The sequence below is a fragment of the Phaseolus vulgaris genome, chromosome 4 (genome assembly GCF_000499845.2).
Source record: "Phaseolus vulgaris cultivar G19833 chromosome 4, P. vulgaris v2.0, whole genome shotgun sequence".
In the NCBI taxonomy this organism is placed as follows: domain Eukaryota; kingdom Viridiplantae; phylum Streptophyta; class Magnoliopsida; order Fabales; family Fabaceae; genus Phaseolus; species Phaseolus vulgaris.
In genome coordinates, this window is record NC_023756.2 from 35,288,197 (window position 1) to 35,314,089 (window position 25,893).

Sequence of the window (25,893 nt, forward strand, 5' to 3'; positions counted from 1 at the left end):
GTTATAATTTTGTTATTTTTTATGATAAAACTACTTCAAAACATTTTTACTTAAAATGAGTTATGATTGATTAGTAATAAAAAAAACTTTAAATGTAACTTTATAAATTTGAAAATTTATACGATTTTATACATCTATATATATCATCATGCTCTTGAACAAAAAATAAAGAGGAAGCACATAAGGTCATAATACTCCTCTTAGAAATTCATGACAAATATTCATTGAGGAGAAACATGGGTGATGAATAATTTTGGTTAAGGAGAAACAGGTAAAACATATGTAGGAGTTAAAAAGTAAACTCGAGATGCATCTGAACTTCTCCGTTGTGGACGAGAACTTGAAGCCCTTCTGGATGACCCTGATGACACTCTTCTTGCATGTTGCAGTTTTATTTTGATACTGAAACAAGATAGAGGATCAATCAATAACATATACACTCAATGATTATGAAGTTGGAATTTTGAAACTGTACTCACTTTTGATGAACATCAACATATTGATCAGTTTCATCCAATATATCTTCCTTGAATGGTGAAAAGAACAAAAATATTAGCAATCTTGCAATACCAGAAACAGAAAATCAGTAGCTGAGCTATGCACGTTTATGTTTAATTGTTCATGTACCATCAATACAAAGAGTTTTACTCTATCAAATAGAAGTAAGTTTAGTATGACTCTTTAAGTAACTACTGCAAAATCAATTATCTTGCTGACAATTTATGATTAGATGGTATATAATATAACAATCTTAATACTATCAAGTGTGCTTTAACGAAACTCAATGGTGATTTCTATGTTACTCAATGGTGTAAACTAACAACCAAATTATCTTGTTGAGAGTAACAATATAGCTATATATGTAACTATAATATGGTTGTTACCATTGAATTGAAAACCAAATTTTCTAAGGGAGTATTGATCATTGTCAGTAATATTAACCTGAAGTAACTCTTCCATGACATCTTCCAATGTGATTATCCCAATCACTTCCTCATCTGTTGTTGGAAAAGACTCCACATTCTCAAAGGATGAACTTGCATCAGGTTGTTCTGATCTTCTTTGTGGAAGATCTGAGTCACCCTCTCGATTCATGGCACTCTTCAGTGTTGCACTATAATATTCTGTTTCTTGTGAATGCCAATATGATGCATCAGTTGAGATGCGACTATAATCTCCCGGTTCACATGAAGAGTGAAGTCCTATAAAGTCCATAGCTACAAGCTTAGATGCTTGCAAGAACCAACTATGCTAAAAGCTTAAGCTGTTCATGCAAGAGCCCTTTAGGCTCAAAGGGTGGAGTAGCAGATACTGAATTTAATTTAGGTATAAACCCCTTAACATGATGTTAAGAGCCAATATCCAGAAGCTAAAGCTATTAAGCGACAATACATAATGATTTTAGATGTAAATATGTTTTTTTTCCAGTAAAATGAGAAAACTTTTATTTTCATTCAACTACTTTTTATTTTGTTTTGCTTTTTGTCCTTGCAAAATTGTAAATATCTGCTTTTAATTTCTAGTACCATGTGACACTCTTTAAATGCTTGTAATGATCAAAATGTCAAGTGACTCCACTAGTGTCTGTAATATAATGCAGCCTTTGAAAATTTATAAGATTTATGATATTTATCTAAGTTAAAATGAAGTTTAGCATCAAAATTTTTAATTTTGGAGGGATGAACATTAACAAAAAATATTTTACAAGGATAAACAATTTTTTTTTATGTAATCAAAATCAAAACTTATTCATTGGGGTTTAAGCTATGACTTTATATCTAGCAAAGTCCAAAAAATCATATACTGGACCCCTAATATCTTTGCATAAAATGAAAGCTGATAATGGGATCTGGGTTTGGCTTCTAGATGGTATTGATTTTGAATTCGAATTGTTTGTGCATAATCATACCTGGAGTTTTTCCTTCTCTCTCAGTTGCAGCAGTTCTGATGTTTTCTTCACACTTGAGAACAACAGCCATGTGGCTTTGACCATTCCTGAATTGATTCAGAATATCATACAGTGGCAAATCTTCAGCAACCCTGATAACCAAAGTGGAACATTATAAGCTCTACACAGATAATAACTGAGATTAATCCGTTAGTAGAGCATTCTGAATGGACACATGAACTTTATGGTGGCTTAATAGTTATGTTGTTTTTTCCTTTCTTTCTTTTTTCATCTTTGCCTTCACCTTCACCTTCATCATCATAAGCATTGTCATCTTCCTATGATAAATATATGTTCCATTCAAAGCTACTCTATCAGCAAAATAGGGCAAGAAGTTTCATACCTAGGAACTCTCCTGATAGTCATATATTTGATTGGTATTTCATCTTCAGGACGACAGAAGATTAAATTCCTGACCTAATCAAAGTTGAACAGACAGTTCTGTCATATACAACATGAAGTATAAGGTTTGATTGTTGTTCAGAATAGCAAAGCCTTCCTATTTTATTCACTTGATAAATGTTTTACTTGAAGGGCATCTCAAGTTTCATGTAAAACCACAAAATATATACTGTTCTTTATCATTGAAATGGCTGAACTAATACTGAATAAACATTTTGCATATCAGATGAAAATGTCAAGATGTTTAATCAATAAAATGTGGTCCTCAGAAAATGATTCAAAAAGAAGTTGCTATAAACTTCAACTTAACAAACTGCTTGATTACCAAGATGATACCAACAATATTTGTTTGTTTTCCAGAGTAGACTGGTATGCGGCTGTGACCTTTGCTCATTATTAAGCCCATTGTATGTCTGAAAAGTAGAAAAAATAAGTTTAGGTAAGGTAATGCTTAAACATCACAGAAAGACATGAGGAACATACATGTCAAGTTTGGAGTTTATGTCAAGAGAAAATGTTTCACTTAAAGGTGTCATAGCATCTTTAGCAGTCTTCTGTGTTAAGTCCAAAGCTCCAGCAATTATTTTAGTTTCATGAAGTGTCAATTCTCCACCTTTCCCTGCCTGATAGTGAACTTAAGCATGTAAAAAAATATGTTATCAAAATTCTATAGCCAATAAAACAAGCTAACCTCATTTGCATGTAAATGGACTAAAGTCTTCAACTCTGCTCGTCCTAAAAGTGCAGTATGCCCTTTGCCAAGAAGCCAATCTAACAACTATTTCATAGCAGGATTTGCCAACAAATAAATAGAAGAGAATTAAAAAATTAAAAGCCAACATTTAGGCTTTATATTGTTTATCTTATTGATATGTTACTAGTGGAATCTGCATTATTTTTTCTTGGAGTTGGATTTGTTGAATGTGTAGTTGATTGGAGTGATTTTTTCATGAATGTAATTAATGTGAGAGGTTAAAATAAAGTACTGATATAATTTGCAATACTAATTGAAGAGTAAAAAAGTGTAAACCAAATGGGATTTCCCTTTATTATTGTTACATGTAATAGAGATTGTCTAACTATCTTTTAGCAATGATCCTAATATAAATTACAAGTTAAAAACACTGATTTACTTCACATCTTTAACTTAATGGAATAGGTTGAGTCTAGTAATTCACTGCAGATTTATTTCACATCTTAAAAAGGTTGTCCAGTTCACTGAAGATACTAAATTTGTGGTAACTTATTATTTGAGTAAAGATAGGAGTACCTTACTGAGTGGATATGCAATTGGGAAGAAAATCAGTATAAGAACTCGAACAAAGGGAGACAATGCTGCACCAACACTTAAACCATATCGAGAACACAAAGCTTGAGGGATAATCTGAGATCAAAGTCTTGGATGAGAAAGTAAAAAAAAAAAGATACAAATGTATGTATGTAACTAAATATATTAATAGTAAAGATAATTTTTGTATACCTCTGCAGTGATAGCCAACGTGGTGGCTGATATTAATACTGAAAGCCACTCTGGGAACATTTTCTCCATAAAAACAGAAACCACCTTGAATAGTAAAAGTTTTGTTCAGTGGTGCCAAACCATAACCAAGATAAAAATGTGTATAGGCAAGTATTGAATCTTAAAAGGGCATACAATTTTTCTTTGTAAATGATTAAAGGAATAAAAATACTCTTGTTCATTTTAGATAAGTTGTGCCAAAGATATGTTTGGATTTGGAATAATATATGGTCACATCACATAGATAAACTTCTGGTATTCAATATACAGAAGTTTACTTTAAATCAGATGAGGTTCTTGAAATGATCTGAGTAACATACCTCCATTGCCATTGATTTAGCTAAAAGGAGGGTGCATAAAAGTAAATGCTCATTCTTAACAATTGACATAATCTTCGCTGCAGATAAAAATATGTTTTCATCACTTAACAAGATGAAGCAATAAATAATTGAGTTTCATACCCCAAATTTCCTCCTCAATAGTAACTTATTAAGTATAACATGTTCTGTTTTTGGTCTGATATTTGCCCCTTTGAAGTCAATGGACACCATAAATACGATTTCAACAGTCTTTTGATGAATGCAAGTTTGTATTGTAGTTGAGACTAAGCTTGAAAATAAACTTTTATTTTTAAAGTAGGCTGAAAAAACACGAATAAGGTTGACTTCCTGAGACGTGATAATCACGATATATAAAGACTTATCTGCGGTGTACTGTTCAAGTTTCTCAGTATACAATATGAACTTCTCCGGAGGAATGTTGTAGTGACCAAATTGCTTAGTTTGTTTTGATGTCTTTTATATGTTTTACTAGACTAGATGTAATTTTTGATGTGTTATAACCGTATCATATCCTATTACACACCCTTATCCTATTTTTTGACTAAATTTGTATACCAATATGCACATGGCTAAGTCTTTTATTTTCTTGAGTATTAAGGTACTCTTAAATGAAGAAAATTACCCTAAACAAAAAGCAATAAACTACCTGCATTTTTCTGAATCTGAGGCTTCCCAGCTTTAACAAGAACCTCAAGATCAACTTGGCTGAAAGACAAGAGTCCTAGAGCAAGACCAGATGTGGTAGCAGCAAATAACACAAAACCCCAACACGTGCTAAGTAAAATCCAAAAGTGAGATCCACAACAAGGTGCCCTTTCCTCAAAATATGAACTCATTTTTTTCTTAGGAATTGCAACATGGCATGTAACAAAGCAGAATATAAGCAAAACCCAAGTATACTGCAGGATGCCATTGTCTGCAGATACTTAAATATAAAAAAGGGGTACCCCACCATTAGGATCAAAGGTCCCAAATGAATTCCCAACTCTTGGGAGAGTTGTAAGAGGCAAAGTTAAACAATTGACAGAAAAATTCAGTTGAAAGCTGTATACATAGCTCTGCAATTCAGAAGATTAATATATATATATATAACCTTCAGCTGGAGGGAATTTAATCTTTAAATTTAAAATTGAAAAAGGTTAAGAAACATTTTCTAATAAAACTTTTTTCTTAATTGGAATTTTATTAAAAATAAAACATCAGACATTAAATAAAATATGACAAGCATATTTTCTTGGTAATTATGAAAGTTTTAATCCATAAAAGGGTTGTATTCTATTTAAAGGAGTTTTGTTTGCATTTTTTAAAAATTATAACTGAAGTTGCTTTTGTAGAAAATAATAATTTAATATTAAACATTTTGAAGTATTTTTTTAATTTATTTTTTTATCAATATAGTTTTGTTTTCAAAAGTGTCCTTTTGAAAAATGTGATAAAAAACAAATTGCAACTTATGCGGAGGCAATTTCTCCCTTACCATATCATTTAAGACATGCATCTAATCAAAAATTTAAAATTCAATATTGTCATTAACTTCATTTTTCTTACGGACGGAGAAATTCGGAAATAATTGTTATATATTCTGGATTTTGATATTCAGAAGGTCATTTTCATACTTTATTTAAGTTTCTGGATGTCCATATTCGGAAGTGAATTATGAGTTATGAATTTTCATATTTAAAATGATGTAGTGTCAATAGTATTGAGGATCGAGATCCATAAATTATTTATGTTTGTTTATTGATTTTGATATCTAGGAGTCGTTTATGCTGTACAAATAAGCTTCTGGATAAGCTTCCGGATGACGAAATCTGGAAATGACATATTAATTTCGGATTTATATATCCGAAATTTTGTGATTTGATTTATGGATATAAATATTGAGAAGATAAAAATTTTAAATTATTAAGAACAAAACGAATATTTTGTGGGAAGAATTTTGTTGGTTGACTTGATTAGTGGCCCAAAAGTTGATGTAGAAGGTAGCATATTCTTTAAGCATGCTTGGTTATCTATGGAATTTATATGCCTCATAAACTAATTGGATTATTCCCTTTATTTTTGTACATAGGACTTTGGATTAAAACAACACATCGAATATGTTAGAAAAAGATGGTCAATGCATAGGATATTGGGACTACAAACAAGGTTGTCTAAGCAAAGGAGTTCTATTTGTCATTATTTTATACCTTAGAACCAATTTCATTATCATAAATTAAAACTAATTTATATTAAGTTAATTTTTTTAAAAAATCTAATATACTTTTTAAATAATTTTAATTTTAATTTGTTGATAAAATAATTGTAATTTATGGTAAAGTTTATGTCATTTTTTTTTTAATATTTTTCTCTCCTAACAATTTTTATGTAGAAACTCTTCCAACCTTAATATCTCACTACAATTGTTTTAGCAATCTTGCTTGTTAGATATCACTGCATGACATTACCAGCCTTCAATAAATTTTATTAATATAATTTTTTTTTTACCTTTTTTAAGTGCATATAAAAATCGGTAGAAGAGAAGAGCGTTTTAAGGATTTTTTACAAAAAAAAAAGATAAAGGTAAAAAATAATTTATTGGATGTCATCATATTTTTTGAGGTGGTAATCACTAATGTAATTTTTATTAATAAGAGGTTAAGGTTAAGAAATTTTGAATCAAGAAAAGTAATGTTCATATCTTGATGAAAAAGAAATTATTTTTTGAGAAAAAGTTAAAAGAAATTACTTGGAAGAATCCGAAAAGACGTTATGAGAATTTACATATAAGTTAGAGTTCATTTAAGACACATGTGATGTTGGAGGAAAGTAATTGTGGTGTTTAATATATAAATAGAGATTACATATAATATTTTAAGATAAAAAGTGTACACTAAAAAAATTATTAAATAAAAATTAATTTCAGAGATTAAAATAATTAATTATTATTTAATTAAATTAGACATTATTTTATAAACTAAAAACATTGTTGGTATTTAAAGTAGTTTTTATTTTGAATAAAAATTTATAAAATAGTCTCTAAATTGATATCTAACCATTAACTACTTATTATTTTATATTTTAAATTCGTCTCTATTAGTCTTCTAAATATTAACTTAAAATATAAAATATTAGTAGCTAAAATATTAATAGCTAATTGAAATATCAATTTAAAAATTATTTTATAAATTTTTTATTAATAATAAATACTAATTTAGACATAAATATTTTTTTAGCATCTAAAATAATATCTAATTTAATCAATATAGTTACTAATTTTCTTTTTAATTTAATAATTTTTTTTAATCACACTAGAAGTTTCATCAGGTTAAAATTGTAATTATTAATTTAAAAAAAGTGTTTTTTTTCTATCTTTTAATTCATTTATTTAAATTCTTTATAGCACCTTGGTAAATTATTTATTTCATCATATTTACAATTTTTTTTGCCTTTTTTTTGCATGTTCCAAAATGATTGTTTTTCATTGCTTTCTTATTATTGAATCTCAATAATTCTTCTTGTTTTCTTCTTTTTTCCTAATGTAAGTTATTTTCTTTCTAAGAAAATATTAATTTCAATAATATTGACCTTTTTGCAAATAATTTTAATTCTAGTGTTGTTATTTACTATTTAACGTTTATGAAAAGAATTACCCAAAATATGTATAAGCTTTATTTTTATATATGTTTAAAAAATAAAACTTTTATGAACTAACGTAAACTTCTTTTTCCTGTAATCTAGCTGTTTTATTGAAATTTATTGCTTTCTATAAGTTTAAATTACTTTATACATTTTCCATTAACTAAAATTGAAAACTGTTAAAATTGTTAATCTAAATAAAAAGAGTTCACAATTGACATTTATTTTGGTTAAAGAAAATCCTAAATTCCAATTTTTTTTTAAAAATGCATAACGAAGTTTAATTTTAAAAATAAATTATAAGATGATAATACTTGTGTTTTCTATAGTAAAAATAAATTCAATAAAATAAAATTTTTAGTTGTTAAGAAGTGGGCTTTAAACCTAACTCAACCCCATAAAACCGGCTCAATGAGGTGAGGTTTGCACCCACTTATATATTATGAAAAGCTCTAATCTCTAGTCGATGTGGGATTTCCAATATTAATTATTTGATTTTTTATTTATTTTGACAACTAGCTAAAAATTCAATTTGAATGAAAGAACATATAAAATGCTTAGTTAAACTTATTAAAAAAATATTAAAAATTGGAAATAGCAATAATCAATTTAAGTTTGATGAAATTATTTTTATACTTATTTTTGTGAATTTTTTTAAGTAAACGTGAACCAGAAACTCATATATTACGAATATATTATCTAAATGATGAAATTAATGAAATAAAGATAGCAAAAGATGTTTGAAGAGAAAGGGAGAAAGGTAGTGAAATATAACCTTACAACTTAAAAAGAGTTAAATAACAATAGAAATAGAAAGAAAGACTTAAAAGTTAATCAAATCATATGACAATAATTCAACCAATCTAAATGGAACATGAAATATAAATTGTGATGACTCACTTTCAATTATGTATAACAAATTATTTAGTGAAGAAGTCAATCAAATGGTTATATAGTCTAATGGAAGGGAGAAAAACTTTTACTAGAAGTGGTATGATATACTCTAAAAGTATAGATATTTATTAAACTTAATTGTCTTAATAATTTTCTATTATACCCTTAATTTAGGTTATTTGTTAACTCAATAATTGATTTCAGTCGTAGGGTCAAGAAATAAAAGTCAAAGAATTGAAGATATAACCACCAAACTTGATAAGATTTTGTGGAGAACGACTTTGGATTATGAAGAATTAAGATGGAGACAATCGTGATACAACAAAAATGTATTGAAGCTTTAAAAGATCAAACAAACATAAATGTTTATGTCTAAAAAAAAGAAAGACCGAAATGATGAAATAAATAACAAAGTCACGAAACTCATAATTCTATTTCTTGTTGATAAGGCATTGAAGAAAGAATGTGAAAAACGGAAAAACACAAAAAGAAAAAGTTGAATTATGTTTTAACTAATTTTAATTTTTTAAAAATATCGTTATAATTATAGTTTAGGGACTTATTCCCTTGATAGAGTATAATAAAACTTTACAACTTAACTAATTTATTAGAATAAAGCATTTCAAATAGGTATTCTCACCATAGTTCTCCTTTCCAAAGTTAATATAGATGATAATAGAAAATGCAATTTAAAGAGATAAAGCGAAAACAAGATATTTTTATACTGCAAGCAGACTACATCTAGTACATAACCACTTTTTTCTAAATAATTAAAGAATAACTAGTTTTTAATAATAAAGTATTAAATTGAGATATTTAATTAAATTATTCAATAAAAATTAATAAAAAAAAGTTATAGAATGATGGTATAGATTAATAAAATTGTCAACCTAGGAACATTTAGTTTAAAGAGGAAGACTAGAATATGGTATTGTAAAACTTGTTTTTATTGGGATGATCAATCTTTACAACACATTCTTTGCAAAGCAATAAGGGTGGAATGTCATACAATAATGGAGTGTATAAAAAATTTAGTGTTTTTAATGTGCTATTAATATTCTTTTTAAAGTAATGAAAGAATTACTAAAAGGAATATGCTAAAAAGTATGCAACATCACTCAATAAAAGAGAAAATAGGATATTAAAAAATTTCATAAGAATGTTGACAACATTCACTGCTATATCACTTAATCATTTTAGGTTCAAATCAAAGCACCATTTCTGCAGAAGTTTAACTATCAATTTCTGCTTCATTTGGCATTCTTCCAAACAGTGAAAAAAAACAAGCAAAGGTTCACACATTTGTGCCTTGGACATGCCACCACCATAAGTACACAACAACTCACACTATACAAATATGATATGACAGAATGTGTCTAGACTGAACTTTTACAAGCATACAAAATCAACAAAGAAACATATATGACAATAAAAAAGAGGAGCTAAGTAACCAAATACAAGTGTAGAGACAGAAAGATAGAGTGAAACTGGGTTGCTAAGTTTTTTTTCATGCATTATACTAAATGCCAACCACCAATGCATCAATCTTAGAGGAATCACAGGCACTCCTACCACTAGTGGAGAGGCTCCACTGATCAGACACTATGCTTGCTGCGGCAGATGCAGGTAAAATGGCACCTGCAGCAACCCCACATTTGGCTACAATCCTAACACTCTCTATCAACTCCTTGGTTCTAGCCTCTTGTGACAAAATCTCCACCAACCGTTGAGGAGTTATCACCAACTTCACTTTCCAGAACCTGCTGCTTTTACCACTAGAACCAGTAACAATGCTGCATTTACTAGTATTACTAATACTAGTCCTACAAGAGAAAGGCTCTATAGAGGTTTTGTTGAGAAACCTCATTCCTTGGTGGTGTTGGTAGTCCAAGGACATTCTGTATGGAGGAGGGTAGGGGGTTGTAGGAACACTATGAGAACGAACATGCCCTTGTCGAATGGCGGCGCAGCTGTCACCGCCAGCCGGAGGGTGTTCCGGCTGGTTGTTAAGTGGCAGTAAGTGGTAAGACTGTCCAGCCATCAACTCATCAAATTGGCCAAGTGGTTTGCAAAACAGTTCATGACTTAGGAATATGCCATGCCCCGGGAACTCATTGGTGATGAAACTCACAGTAATTGGAGCATAGAATTCCATGATTCCACCATCTGATGTTGTGACTTTGATTACTGCTTCAGGATCTGCCATGCCTCCCAATAAACAGTTTCCCATGTTGGATGAACTTGGAAAATCTTTGTGAAGCAAATAGTGATGTTGTAAGTATATATGATAACTATAGTTTTCTGCTTTGGAGGGTATTCAAGAGCGGGAAACTAGTGGTGTTGAAAAGAAAAAGATGTTCACTGATAGATTCTTCTTGGGGAAAAATTCTGATGAAGAATGTTACAGCAATTTAATAACAACATCCTTAGGTTATTATAAAGTTAAAAATATGTTCAGATAAACTTCTTTACAAACAATGGAATATGTATAAGTTAATATATAGAAACCTTTTCGTTGCAAAAGATACTGACAAATCAAAAGATGAGCAAATGATGCATCTGCATATTTTTTTTCACCAAGTGTTTATATGAAACACAAAAGAGGAAAAATGTTCAAAATTCATTTTGGTCCCAGTACAGAAGGGAAGAAAGCAAAAGGACTTAAGATATACCTGCTAAGTTCTTCTTCTTTTGCTTTTTCCTTTGACACTTTATCTTTATCCTTTGGTAAAGGGTTCAAGGTGTCAAGAAAAACTATAACCTCATTCAGTTATTTAGGCTGTGGAAAATAAAATTGCAATCCAGAAAATATCATAAGGAATAGTTTTTTTCTGCATGCTTTGGATGTTGCTTCACCAATTTCAGTCAATTATTGTAGGACTTCAAGCTCATGTCACAACCAGTACTATAGTTTGCTTTAACAGTTGCATTGGACTTGCAGCACATATTTTCCTTTCCTTTCCATTATTCCAAAACATTTTTAATTCACTTGTTATACTATATTATATATCAATTTAAAAATATTTATAGTTTTTTATTAATAATATATATTATTTTAGATATCAATATTTTTTTTAATTTATAATATCAAATTTAATCAATATAACAATTAATTATTTTATATTTCTAAAATTAATTTTTATTTAATAATTTTCTAATACTACCGTAAGTCATACTATTTGAAAAAAATTCAATTATCATTATTTCACTACAAGAAAATCAAGAAATATAAACCAATTTAAAAAATAAAAAATAATTAGTCGCTATAGTGACTAAATTAGAAACAATTTTAAAGATTAATTTTTTTTTTCTAAATTAGTTTTTAGTATCATTAAATAGTTTCTAGATTGGTATCTAATTAGCTACCAAAGTTTTAATTACTAATTATTTAAATTCTAAATTTGGTAGCAAAAACTTTGGTAGCTAATTAGATACCAATTTAGAAATCATTTAACAATATTATAAACTAATTTAGAAACCAATTTTTTTAGTTTCTAAAATGGTATATAATTTAGTCACTATAATAACTAATTATTTTTTATCTCTAAAGTTTGGTTTTTATTTCATTATTTTCGGCAGTGTTTCTTCGTATTTGAGTAGACCAGAAATTATATTGCATAAGGGAGTAAAAGATATAACAATAATATACTTAATGAATTACTTTTAATCCAATGCATTAACTTCTTAATTTATCTTTTTCTTAACAAATGTTTTGTCTATAAACTAACATTTTAGTCAGCTTTTTTAAATATTAAAACTTAGTTTGTTTTAGACAAAACTTTCGAGAATCATGATTTATGATCTAACACTTTTTTAATTAAACCACATATATAAGCTCTTTATTTATAGAAATGTACACAGATTCAAGTCAACCCATCAATTTGAACCAACCATTTACATTTGGATGGGTTAACTATAGTTTGATTTAGATTTTAAAATTGCAAAGTGGGTATCTAAAACACAATAAATCCGAACCCATCCCATTTTAGTACATTTTTTTAAACTTTTTTTATCTTGTATAATTCTAAATTTTTTATGTTGTATATTTCTATAATTTTGACATATTAGACGTTTTTCTTATCAATTTTCATTTATTATGATTTTCCTTTTTTTTCTAGTTTTTCATTTTCAAAACTTGAAGATTAACAAAATTGCATATTACCTTTTGTTTTCTATTTTGAAAAAATTTAAATATTGAAACTGTGCTTGATTGAATCATTTTCAATAAAAAATGATCATCAAATGTTTTTATGCCAATCTTACTAAAAGTTATATATATATATATTAATACTTATTGCAGAGTTTATATAATATGGCGGAACATGTTTTTTTTTTCATTATTTTTAATGTACGTTCTTTTCCACCGAAAATATTTTCATCCACACGAGGATTTAATAATGAAAAAAAATAAAATTATATTTTAAACGTAAAATATTACTTAATTGATGGCCTGGTATACCAGCTATTTTTAAATTCTTTCTAAAGAGAGCGATGTAATTAACTTTTTTTATGAGACAAAAGTTCATTGTCTAATTCTCTCACACAAACAAAATGTCTCTAAATAAACATTCCCAAGAACAAACACTCGTACCCAAGAAACGTATGTTATATCCAACTATTTCTAGTTTGTTTAACAATTAGTCTATATATTTTTTATATCACTTATTTTAAATATTTTATAGGTTGAAATACTGATATAAATTTCATCAATATAATTAGCAAAAGAGAGAAAATTTCAACATTGATTTATAACTTAATAAATATATATATATATATATATATATATAATTAACATGTGTTCTTAAAGAAAATGGTTTTGGTTGAGGGGTTTACACCATTCTTAATTAAAAAAAACATTTATAACTAAATAGTGAATAATATATATACAGTACTAATTTTTTTTATTAAATAGATACTAATTTTTTAAAAAATAATTAATTACTCTCTATTAACTAAATTATATACTTCCATTATTAATAAATAGTTTTTAAATTAATATCTAATTAACTATCAAAATTTTAGTTATCAACTTTAGAATCTAATTAGTTGATAATTAATTAAATACAAATTTAGAAACTTATTGTTAATAAAAATTACTTTAGATATCAATAATTATTTAGTCTCTTTAATATAATGACTAAATATATTTTTATTTTTAAAATTAATCTCAAATTTTTTATTATATTTCAGCTAAATCAATTATAAAAGTCCCTTAAAATAGTAGTAAGTATATTAAAGGTCAATGACAATTTGATTAAAGACTAACCATACACAATTTGATTAATAAATCTTAAAATCATGCCATTACATCTTCTTATTTCTAATGGGGAAATTATTTTATTTCTTATTAATATATCAATTTAATTAAGTTTAATCTAAACATCAAGATTTTGATGTGAGACGCCGACTGTGGGGATCGAACCCATGACCACGTGGTTAAAAGCCACGCGCTCTACCACTGAGCTAAGTCGGCTCTATAATTAGTGTAATATGAAGAATTATATTATGATTATTCAAAGGTTGTGACAATGAAGTGAATTTACCGTCTAATATCATATGTTCGTAGCACAAGTAAAAAAAACTATTTAAGATGAAGGAAAAAAACCTAATAATTATATCTCTATATTATAATTTTCAACTTTATGCTATAATTTATATGCAATGAACAAAACTAAATGATAATATTATCTCTTAGACAAATAACATTCAATTGTTAATGACACTGAATTAATCATTTGATCAATGAAAGTGTATTAATTATGCAATGTATAGTGTGTGAGTTGTACTTATGCATTAACACAAGGATCCATGCAAATATTTTGTTGGAATTCATGAGTCAACCCTTGAATGTATGTCCATGTCTGATATTCCATTTTTTATTCAGACTTTTGTATATTTGAGGTTAAATGTGTTAGAAAAGAAAATGAGGCTAAGTTCCATAAAGAAAGGGTGAATTGATTTTTAAAACCTTTTTAAAAGATTAATACTTTTTAAAACTATTTTAAAAAATTTATTAAAAAATTGAATGCAATTAATTGTGAAATTAAGACTGATAAATATTAGCAAAGACAAGCTAAAAATGGTAAAGAAAGAGAAAGCACACAAAGGATACCTATTCAAATCCATATGATTTTACATTCATTCTCAATTATTCAACCTTTAGGATAACTGGAACTATCTTTGTAAGTTTAATACAAACAGTCATGCAAAACATATACAAAACATGAAACAATACAAGATCACTCTTGAATATAATCAAGAAGATATATGTTCTACCCTTGGATCACACAAAGAGAAAATAACCTAAGATCAACTCTTGAACACTCGAGGATTGTCCTACCCTTAGATCACACCAAGAAGAAATCAACAAATTCAACTCTTGAACAATCAAGAGGATACAAATTTGAATAATTCTTTGAACAATCTTAAATGATAGTGAATTTATTTTTCAAAGTATTATCAGATATGTCTACATGTGAAATCAAAAGATCTATTTATAATTTTTTTGAAATGTTAATTAAAAACAAATCTTAATGGATTTAATTGATTATCTGAAATTGATAACAATGATTTCTAGTAGAATTTGAAAATCAGTTAGGCACGTTATTTGTTTTAATCGGTTATTACACATGTTAATAAATTATTTTAGTTTTTTTCCATTCTTCCTATGTTAATAATCTTTCTTTGCATGCCCTCTTTAGCCACTATGGTAGCATTTGAGATGTTTCTTACTTTGAGACTTTGATCTATTATGAGTTTAAATCCTATTAGAGCCACGTTCTCTTGATCAACCTCTCATTATCATCAAAGCATATGATTGCTTTGAACTTTCCACCCTTTGTACCTTGTGTTTTCGCTTGGATTCTTGTTCAAGAATAGTTTCGACAACATTCTAAAACTGTAGTTGCCTATCAATATTGTTATTTGTTATATTGACGATGAGTTGATCATATGAATCATTAAACTCTAAAGTAGAGTTTCGTATGTTCATTTTCAACTATGTTGAAATTTGTCACTAAAAGTTGGGCGAGTAACATATTCAAATTGTTGATGTGGTCCATCATTGATGTGAACTCTCTCATTCAAAGAGTATAAAATTTCCTCTTCAAGATTATTCTTGTGTGAAGTGACTAAACCTTGTACAATTTGAAGAGTGTCCTAAATCTCCTTCGTAGTAGTTTTCCTTGCAATGCTGGATAAAACTGCATCTGTCATTACTAAATGCAAATTTGCGATAACATTGTGATCAATTTCTTTTCACCTTTGATCCATGATGTACACAGGTCTTTGTCTAATTTTATTTGCACAATTGTCCTTTTTAAAATGGTTTTCATCTTTAGTTTTCACAATGACGAACTTCTCTATCTCATATTTGTTGTCATGACTTTAAAAATGACTTTACAATTTTCACTGAGTAATATTGTCTATTATAACAATGATTAGACAAGTTTCCATGAAAGATAGGTGGGTCATTAATGAACACACTTATGTACCAATTTTCTAGCCAAAATTTTCATAGATATACACTTTCAAACTACTACTCTATGTTTAGTAACAAGAATAAATCCTTTCTAATGTGAAAGATCAAACTAACTACAATCATCGAGCATACTCATATTTTTCTATAACACTATTTTAGTGATAATAACATAATACAATCAAAAACCAAGCTTTGATACCACTCTTAGGTACAAAGTAACAACAAAAGAACTCAACTAAAATAAAAGACAAAAAAGGAAGAAAACAAACAATAGGTAATATGTAATTTTAGTAAATGAACAAAAATTACACACCTTTCTCTTTAACTTCAAAGAGAAAAAAAAATATACCCTTTATTAAAACATTACAACATTTTTTACTTTAGACAACGCTGAAATAAGCTATTGTCAAAACATAATAAAAACATAATAAAAACCACGATTTTAGCAAAGTGACTTAAAATATATAAGAAATCACGGTCATAAAAACATTAATATTTTACGTCATAGTTATAAAAATGTTAATTTAAGTCATGATTATTATTTAAGTTTAATCTTTTAATTTTAAAAAAATCTAAAATAATATTTGGTCAACAAGACATGACTACGTAATTAGTATTTTCAAAAATTAATTTCAAAAAATAAAATAATATATATATATTAACAACTTCATAATAAATAAATAGATAATTACACACAATGTATTATATTATTTAAAAGCCTACAACTTTCTAACATTATACTTAAATTATAACAAATTCATCTTGAAGAGCCTTTAATAGCCTTTTATATTATACAGGAAGACATGTTAAAGAAGAGTCTTTTATATTATACACAAAGACATGTTAAAGAATAACATAAAAAAAATTATTTATCAAAACCTTGTAATTCAATAGAAAATTAAAACAAAATTAACTAATTTTTTTAACTTTTTATAGAAATAAAAATAAACTAACTTTTCATATAAAAGTAAAAAAGAAAAAAAGTAAAAGTAAATAAATAAAACGTTGTGACTATAAAACATGATAAAAAAAACTGATGTTGAACAACAACTATAATTCTTATTAAAATAACAATTAGTAAAATTTCAAAACATAATATATATATATATATATTCTTTTTAAAATACAATAATTTTCTACTAATAATATAATGAGTTTGTATGATTTTTAGAAATACAAAATTAAATAAATTGAAATATGTTCAACTCATATAAAACAATCTAATAGTTTATATATATATATATATATATATATATATATATATATAAACAAAGAGAATCTGTCATTTTTTATTGGAAAAAGTGTTATAAATTTATAAAGTTTAAAGATTGAACTCTTAAGCACCTACAAAGTGTTTGATAAAACTTCGAAGGCAATTTAGGGGTATAGCAGAAACAACCATCATAAATTATCAACATTGATTTAGAAAACATATGCAGTGTGTTGTTAATTTAATTAAAAGGAATCAATAATATACCAATATTTCAAAATAGGAAAAAATAATATAAAGAAAATCTTAAAGAAAAATACTATTTTTATCTCTTAGTTCTTTAAAAAGAGATTTTAGTATGTCTTCTCAAGAAAACACTGTTTTTATAACATGAAAAATAAGTGTTTGAAGTATATTTTTCCGATGTGAGACTTCTCTCATGACAACCATTTCATTATTATTAGAGTTGGTATAAAAAAGATTGAATTCAGAGAAAAATAGTATGATAAATATTGATAGGTTTTATTCGCAAAAATGTTTAATAATTACGATTAAATGGTTTACAACATATTGTTAACGCAAAATCGTTAAATTAGAAAAGATGAAAGAGAAATTTTATTGATGAAAAAAAGGCTAATAAAAAGTCAAATAAAAAGAAGTTGTCGTGAAAGTGACTAATTGCAAGATGAAATCTAATTAAGAGGTAGAATAATAGCTAACAAGAATAAGAAATAGAATAATATAGAAAATAAAGTTATTTTTGTAGTGGGTCCATTTAGTAAAGTTCTGCAACGATCTTTTCCATAAACATTTTAACGGTAGAAAATATAAGAAGTTTCAAAACTCTTATAGTTCCAAAACTAATAGTTTATAAATTGATATTTCAAGGTTTTAACTATCAATTATTTAGATTTTAAATTTAATAGAAAAATCTTGATGGTTAATTTTAAATATTTAGTCTCTAAAATTGTTTCTAATTTAATCACTCAACTAATTAATTTTGATCTCTAAAATGATTTTTATTTAATGATTTTCTTATAATATATATATATAGATTCTGAACTTAACCAATATGATATGTTCATTTTCTATGTAAATTGTATAATTGATTTAAAAAAAGACATACATTATATTAAATATTTTTTTTATCGTAATCGATATAATTAACATGTGTTCTTAAAGAAAATGATTTTGGTTTAGGGGTTTACACCATTCTTAATTTAAAAAAAAATATTTATAACTAAATAGTGAATAATATATACATTAAAAAAAATTATTGAATAGAGACTAATTTTTTAAAAAAATTACTGCATTAACTAAATTATATACTATTTTAATGATTAAAAAAACTATTGGTATTCAAAATTAGTTTCTATTATTAATAAATAGTATCTAAATTGATATTTAATTAACTATCAAAATTTTAGTTACCAACTTTAGAATCTAACTAGTTGATAATTAATTAAATACAAATAATTCTTTAGTCTCTTCAATATAATGACTAATTATATTTTTATTTTTAAAATTAATCTCAATTTTTTTGTTATATTTAAGCTAAATCAATTATAAAAGTCCCTTAAAATAGTAAGTATATTAAAGGTCAAAAAAAATATAACATATATTAGTTGTTTAGTCATAACATAACCATAATTGAGTTATTTGAGAAAATTTAAAGTTATGATATTAATATACTTTTCACAACTCAAGACTTTTTAATTGTTTATCGTATTAATATATCAATTTAATTAGGTTTTTTTAAATTTAAATAAAAAATTTAATGTAAACATCAAGATTTCAATGTGAAACGCCGACTATGGGGATCGAACCCACGACCACGTGGTTAAAAGCCACACGGTCTACCACTGAGCTAAGTCGGCTCTATGAAAATTATTCTTTTAAACGCTAATAGTTAGTGTAATATGAAGAATTACCTTATGATTATTATTCAAAGGTTGTGACAGTGAAGTGAATTTACTGTCTAATATCATATGTTCGTAGCACAAGTAAAAAAAAAAACTATTTAATTATTTACAATATTTTGGATGAAGGAAATAAACCTAATAATTATATCTCTATATTATAATTTTCAACTTTATGATAAAATTTATATGCAATAATAAAACTAAATGATAATATTATCTCTTAGACAAATAACATTCAATAGGTAATGACACTGAATTAATTATTTGATCAATGAAAGTGTATTAGTTATGCAACATGTATAGTGTGTGAGTTGTACTTAAGCATTAATACGAGAATCCATGCAAATATTTTGTTGGAATTCATGAGTCAACCCTTGATTGAATGTCCATGTCTGATATTCCATTTTTTATTCAAACTTTTGTATATTTGTATATTTAAGGTTAAATATGTTAGAAAAGAAAGCGAGGCTAAGTTCCATCAAGAAAGGGTGAATTGGTTTTTAAAACCTTTTTAAAAGATTAATACTTTTTAAAACTATTTTAAAAAATTTATTAAAAAATTGAATACAATTAATTGTGAAATTAAGACTGATAAATATTAGCAAAGACAAGATAAAAATGATAAAGAAAGAGAGATCACACCAAAGATACCTGTTCAAATCACATACAATTTTACATTCATTCTCAATTATTCAGCTTTATAGGATAACTGGAATTATCTTTGTAAGTTTAATACAAACAATCATGCAAAACATATACAAAACATGAAACAATATAAGATCACTCTTGAATATAATCAAGAAAATATATGTTCTACCCTTGGATCACACTAAGAGAAAATAACCCAAGATCAACTCTTGAACACTCGAGGATTGTCCTACCCTTAGATCGCACCAAGAAAGAAACCAACAAAGTCAACTCTTGAACAATCAAGAGGATACAAATTGGAAACACTCTAGCAACTCAAAAAAAGGAAGATGTTACTAGAAAACAACATAGCAGAAGGAAGACAAGAAAATTAAGTAGCACAACATAACTTTTTTGGAATAATTCTTTGAACAATCTTAAATGATCGGGAATTTATTTTTTCAAAGTATTATCAGATATGTCAACAAGTGAAATCAAAAGATCTATTTATAAATTTTTTGAAATGCTAATTAAAAACAAATCTTAATGGATTTAATTGATTATCTGAAGTTGGTAATAATTATTTCTAGTAGAATTTGAAAATCATTTAGACACGTTCTTTGTTTTAATCGGTTATTACACATGTTAATAAATTATTTTAGTTTTTCTCCATTCTTCCTATGCTAATAATCTTTCTTTGCATGCCCTCTTTAGCCACTATGATAACATTTGAGATGTTTCTTACTTTGAGACTTTGATCTATCATGAGTTTAAATCCTATTAGAGAGAGTCATGTTCTCTTGATCAACCTCTCATTATCATCAAAGCATATGATTGCTTTGAAATTTCCACCCTTTGTACCTTGTGTTTTCGCTTGGATTCTTTTTCAAGAATAGTTTCGACAACATTCTAAAACTGTAGTTGCCTATCAATATTGTTATTTGTTATATTGACAATGAGTTGATCATATGAATCAATTAAACTCTAAAGTAGAAGTTCTGCATGCTCATTTTCAACTATGTTGAAATTTGTCACTAAAAGTTGGGCAAATAACATATTGTTGATGTGGTCCATCATTGATGTGAACTCTCTCATTCGAAGAGTATAGAATTTCCTCTTCAAGATTATTCTTGTGTGAAGTGACTAAACCTTGTACAATTTGAAGAGTGTCCTAAATCTCCTTCGTAGTAGTTTTCCTTGCAATGTTGGATAAAACTGCATCTGTCATTGCTAAATGCAAATTTGCGATAACATTGTGATTAATTTATTTTCACCTTTGATTCATGATGTACATAGGTCTTTGTCTAATTTTATTTGCACAATTGTCCTTTTCAAAATGGTTTTCATCTTCAGTTTTCACAATGACAAACTTCTCTATCTCATATTTGTTGTCATGACTTTAAAACTGACTTATACATGTAACAAGAATAAATCCTTTCTAATGTGAAAGATCAAACTAACTACAATCACCGAGCATACTCAAATTTTTCTATAACACTATTTTAGTGATAATAACATAATACAATCAGAAACCAAGCTTTGATACCACTCTTAGGTACAAAGTAACAACAAAAGAACTCAACTAAAATAAAAGACAAAAAAAGGAAGAAAACAAACAATAGGTAATATGTAATTTTAGTAAATGAACAAAAATTACACACCTTTCTCTTTAACTTCAAAGAGAAAACAATAACACCCTTTATGGAACATTACAACATTTTTTTACTTTAGATAACACTGAAATAGACTACGGATATAAAAGTGTTGTTAAAACATAATAAAGATCACAATTTTAGCAAAGTGACTTAAAATATATAAAAAATCACGGTCATATAAAAACATTGATATTTTATGCCATAATTATAAAAACGTTAATTTAAACCATAACTATTTATGTATGACCTTTTAGTTTAAAAAAAATAATTTAAAATAATACCCTTAATCAACAAAACATGACTACGTAATTAGTATTTTCAAAAATTAATTTCAAAAAGTAAAATAATATATATATATATATATATATTAACAACCTCATAATAAATAAATAATCACATAGACATAACCACAATCTATTATATTATTTAAAATTCCTACAACTTTCTAACATTATACTCAAATTAAAACAAATTCATCTTTTTGAAGAGTCTTTTATATTTTATATTATACATGAAAACATGTTAAAGAATAACATAAAAAAAAAAAAATCTTGAAGAACCTTTCATATTTATACATAAAGACATGTTAAAGAATAACATAAAAAAAATATTTATCAAAACCTTGTAATTCAATAAAAATGTAAAGCAAAATTAACTAAACTTTTTAACTTTTTATAGAAATAAAAATAGATTAACTTTCTATATAGAAGTAAAAGTAAATAAAACACGAACAAAAAACTGATGTTGAACAACAACTATATGAATTCTTTTTAAAAGACAATCTAAAATTATATATATATATAAAGAAAATCTGTCATTTTTTATTGGAAAAAGTGTTATAAATATTAGAAAAAGTGTTATAAATTTATAACAAATTACTTAATATACTTTAATTTATTTATACTTATATATATATATAAATAAATATAAAGTTTAAAGATTTAACTCTTAAGCACCTACAAGGTAAATAAAACTTCAGAAGGCAATTTAGGGTTTAGCAGAAACAACCATCATAAAATATTAGGGTTTAGCAGAAACAACCATCATAAAATATCAACATTGATTTAGAAAGCATATGCAGTATGTTGTTAATTTAATTAAAGGAATCAATAATGTACCAATATTTCAAAATAGGAAAATTTAATGTAAAGAAAATTACTAATTTTATCTCTTAGTTCATTAATAAGAGATTTTGGTATATCTTTCCAATAAAACACTCTCCTGTTTTTATAACATGAAAAATAAGTGATTGAAGTAGATTTTTCCTATGTGAGACTTCTCTCATGACAACCATTTTATCTATATTAGAGTTGGTATCCAAAAAGATTGAAATCAGATAAAGATGAGAGAAAAATAATATGATAAATATTGATAGGTTTTATTAGCAAAAATCTTTAATAATTATGATTGAAGCAAAATCGTCATATTAGAAAAGATGAAAGAGAAATTTTATTGATGAAAAAAAAACTAATACAACTTGTATAGAAAAACAAAAACTCAAATAAAAAGTTGTCGTGAAAGAGACTAATTGAAAGATGAAATCTAATTAAGAGGTAGAATAATAGCTAACAAGAATAAGAAATAGAATAATATAGAAAATAAACTTATTTTTGTAGTGGATACATTTAGTAAAGTCTTTTACAATCTTCTCCATAAACATTTTAAGATAGAAAACATAAGAAGTTATTAAACTCTTATGTTTTGTTTAGAAGTTATTAAACTCTAATGTTTTGTTTAGTTTAATTTTGTGTTGTTTTTTATTTATGGGTCTTGACTTATGATATTTGTTTGTATTTTTTTTAACAATATTTTTCTCTTTATTTAATAATTTTGAAGTCTAAAATATTTGTTTAGTTCTAGTTGATATGTCAGTTTTTAAAGTGATGTATAACATGAAATTTTTTTTCAAAATAAAAATAATAATAAAAAATAAGAAGTTAACTAAAATTAATTTATACATACACTAAAAACTTTCTTTTATAATTGTTTTAAAATTTCTATTTATAACTTGTTTTATGAAACTTCATCCGAACATGTTCTAACAATTATTGATCAAAGCTAATAAAAGTTGCATTTATCAAATTGGTTCGGTTTATACAATTCAGATAAAACATATATCTTTTTTGGAGAGTACAAGTTTCTTAAGTATTTAAAGCTATTCGTCCAGGCTAAATAAAATAAAATATCTAACATACGTTGCAAACAAGACACTTACAAGAACAAGACACATACAATGTTTTACCTATAATTTATACAAAAGTTATATTTAGGATAGAAGAAAGCAAGTATAAAAGAAAGGGCAAAGAAGAAACTCTCTACCAAAAGAATTAAGTATAATATTTTCTGTTGAATTCTTTTTTAGAGATATGCATGAGACATTGAACATGAATCAACTATATTAATAAATATTTTGGTACATCTTACATTACTTAGAAGTCTTCTTCTCTTAAAATAGAGTGTTTTTTAAAAACAAAATCATGACAGGAATTTGAAGTTTCAAAGCGGACAATATTTTATATACAATGATTGACCCTATCAATGCTATTTTAATGGATTTGAAGTCGGAATATTGACATGATGTTCTTAGCCCTCAACTAGGAGGAGTTCGTCCTTAAACCGTCCTTAAACCTTGACTCGTTCCTTAGTTGAGGAGGAGTTCGTCCTTAAACCGTCCTTAAACCTTGACTCGTTCCTTATCCCTTGTATATTATTCAATTTTATTATTTGTACTTAATGTAAAACTAAAAGTGAAAGGTTGAGTTTCCAAACCTAAGCAAGTATATCAATTAAGCCCTGGTTATGATGCGAACTTTGGCCATTGGAGAGGCTTGAAGCAAGTACTCCACTACTGTGTTTACTTTCTCATCAGATACGTTTACAAAGAAATGCTTAATCACTTTCAGTGACTCCAATCTTACTAAGCTCAGAGGTTCAGATCTCACTGAAATGGGATTGGAGAAATCCTACACAATTAAAGTGAGTAGGAGACATAATTAAATGGATATATTTGAAATGCAAGATTGAAAGCAGGCACAAATTCTGACATATGAATGCAAACATGATATGAACATTAAGAACAAAACAAAGGAAAAACCTACTGAAGTAACTTACATGTAACATTATTTGAAAGGGATACCAAGAAGAAAAGGTCAATTTCTTTACACTGGCAAGCACTTGCAGCCATCTCATGATGTTTGAACTGATGGTTGAACTTTTCTCAGCCCAACGTCCATCCCAAGACATGTCAATATTTACTTCTTCAAGAAAAGAAAGATTGCATGTGGAGAAGAGTTGGTGACTAGCAGAACCCCTGATGGTAAAAGAACTAAGATTTGGAGTAGAAAGCAGAATTTGGTAAGTTTGTCCTTCATATATTGTGAAACTAGAAAGGGTAGAATTAGATATGCAAAGCACCTGTGCATCATCATCCAAAGAACAATATCTAATATCTAAAGTATTTAACAAGTGACAATTTGAAAAAGGCTCAGCTGAATCATTGTCACTTGCTGTGAATCTAACACATTGAAGATGCAACTTTTTCAATACTGGCAAGTGGAGAGATTTTGGAAGTACTATGAGAGCATAGTTCCATGCAATGCAAAGCTCAAGAGATGTCAAAGACTGAGAACAAAATATTAAAGGGAGGGACTCAAAATCAGGTCTAAAGCCTGAATACACATCTAAAATTAACTGTTGCACATTACAAAACAAAGCATATTTAATGATCTTATCTAAGAGTTCAGGCTCTGTCCAACAAAGGTGAAGACCAAGATTATGTAGGGAACAAGTGTGATCTCGTGTAGATAAGACCCAGGTTGCAAATTTCTTAAACCTTTCAACCCCACTTTTCTTCGGGAGATTAGGAACAGGAGAGTATGTGAGGTTGATGAGTCTTTTGCAAAGGTGATTCCATCTTTTAGACAAGACACAAGTCTGAACAGCATATTTTGTGCTCATGAAACTCATCATGTGGAGCAAAAGGGTGTCAGGCAACTCACTGATCCAATCCCTCTCCATCAGTTTTACTGTGTGTATTATGATATCAGTTGAAAACCGAAGAGAAAATGAGTTTGAAGAGGGTTCTCCAAAACCCTTCTTTATATGCTGTAAAACTATTTATCTATAGAAACCAACTACAAAAAGGCTTATAATTACATAATAATTGCTCCGTTTAAAGAGAAACTAAGCAAATTTTCTAAGGCCGTCCTGGGCAAGCAAACAACCTACCATGTATTTCAAGCCAATTTTTATTTATTAATCAAACTTCATATAAGCAA

The 25,893-nt window shown here is 26.9% G+C and overlaps 3 protein-coding genes and 2 non-coding genes across 7 annotated transcripts; all 5 read right to left on the reverse strand.

Annotated features, from left to right (window-relative positions):
* Positions 1-75: 75 nt before the first annotated feature.
* On the reverse strand, positions 76-5,124 carry LOC137837566 (DUF21 domain-containing protein At2g14520-like). 2 transcript variants are annotated; one of them, XM_068646591.1, is made up of 12 exons: positions 4,857-5,124; positions 4,190-4,266; positions 3,831-3,914; positions 3,621-3,734; positions 3,042-3,128; positions 2,834-2,973; positions 2,676-2,763; positions 2,292-2,365; positions 1,910-2,040; positions 943-1,202; positions 480-526; positions 76-402 (listed from the first exon to the last, which is right to left on the reverse strand). In XM_068646591.1, the coding sequence occupies exons 1-12, from the start codon at positions 5,044-5,046 to the stop codon at positions 258-260; spliced, it is 1,437 nt and encodes a 478-aa protein (XP_068502692.1). In that variant the 5' UTR covers positions 5,047-5,124; the 3' UTR covers positions 76-257. The 2 variants fall into 2 exon arrangements, with proteins under 2 accessions (XP_068502692.1, XP_068502693.1); XM_068646592.1 differs by lacking the exon at positions 4,190-4,266 and having other exon boundaries at positions 4,857-5,118.
* A 4,720-nt stretch (positions 5,125-9,844) lies between these two features.
* On the reverse strand, positions 9,845-11,153 carry LOC137836486 (uncharacterized). The gene has a single exon (XM_068645175.1). The coding sequence runs from the start codon at positions 10,950-10,952 to the stop codon at positions 10,242-10,244; it is 711 nt and encodes a 236-aa protein (XP_068501276.1). The 5' UTR covers positions 10,953-11,153; the 3' UTR covers positions 9,845-10,241.
* A 2,970-nt stretch (positions 11,154-14,123) lies between these two features.
* On the reverse strand, positions 14,124-14,195 carry TRNAK-UUU (transfer RNA lysine (anticodon UUU)). The gene has a single exon. It is a non-coding gene; the product is annotated as a tRNA-Lys (tRNA).
* A 5,022-nt stretch (positions 14,196-19,217) lies between these two features.
* On the reverse strand, positions 19,218-19,289 carry TRNAK-UUU (transfer RNA lysine (anticodon UUU)). The gene has a single exon. It is a non-coding gene; the product is annotated as a tRNA-Lys (tRNA).
* A 4,700-nt stretch (positions 19,290-23,989) lies between these two features.
* Positions 23,990-25,858, reverse strand: LOC137836487 (F-box/LRR-repeat protein 25-like). Of its 2 annotated transcripts, XR_011085303.1 has the most exons (3): positions 24,728-25,858; positions 24,297-24,579; positions 23,990-24,244 (listed from the first exon to the last, which is right to left on the reverse strand). XR_011085303.1 is itself a non-coding variant. In XM_068645176.1 (2 exons), exons 1-2 carry the CDS (start codon positions 25,631-25,633, stop codon positions 24,403-24,405), a joined length of 1,083 nt encoding a protein of 360 aa, XP_068501277.1. In that variant the 5' UTR covers positions 25,634-25,857; the 3' UTR covers positions 23,990-24,402. The 2 variants fall into 2 exon arrangements, 1 of the variants encoding a protein (XP_068501277.1); XM_068645176.1 differs by having other exon boundaries at positions 23,990-24,579; positions 24,728-25,857.
* Positions 25,859-25,893: the final 35 nt, after the last annotated feature.

What these genes read in the sequence shown, in the direction of transcription:
- LOC137837566 (XM_068646591.1), bottom strand. Translation starts at nt 5,046, where the DNA reads ATGAGTTCATATTTTGAGGAAAGGGCACCTTGTTGTGGATCTCACTTT. An exon ending in ACTATCAGGAGAGTTCCTAG is followed by an intron (nt 2,041 to 2,291) that starts GTATGAAACTTC and finishes TTTGGTTATCAG; the next exon opens with GGTTGCTGAAGATTTGCCAC. An exon ending in TATGTTGATGTTCATCAAAA is followed by an intron (nt 403 to 479) that starts GTGAGTACAGTT and finishes ATCTTGTTTCAG; the next exon opens with TATCAAAATAAAACTGCAAC.
- LOC137836486 (XM_068645175.1), bottom strand. Translation starts at nt 10,952, where the DNA reads ATGGGAAACTGTTTATTGGGAGGCATGGCAGATCCTGAAGCAGTAATC.
- LOC137836487 (XM_068645176.1), bottom strand. Translation starts at nt 25,633, where the DNA reads ATGGAGAGGGATTGGATCAGTGAGTTGCCTGACACCCTTTTGCTCCAC. An exon ending in CCTTTCAAATAATGTTACAT is followed by an intron (nt 24,580 to 24,727) that starts GTAAGTTACTTC and finishes TTAATTGTGTAG; the next exon opens with GATTTCTCCAATCCCATTTC.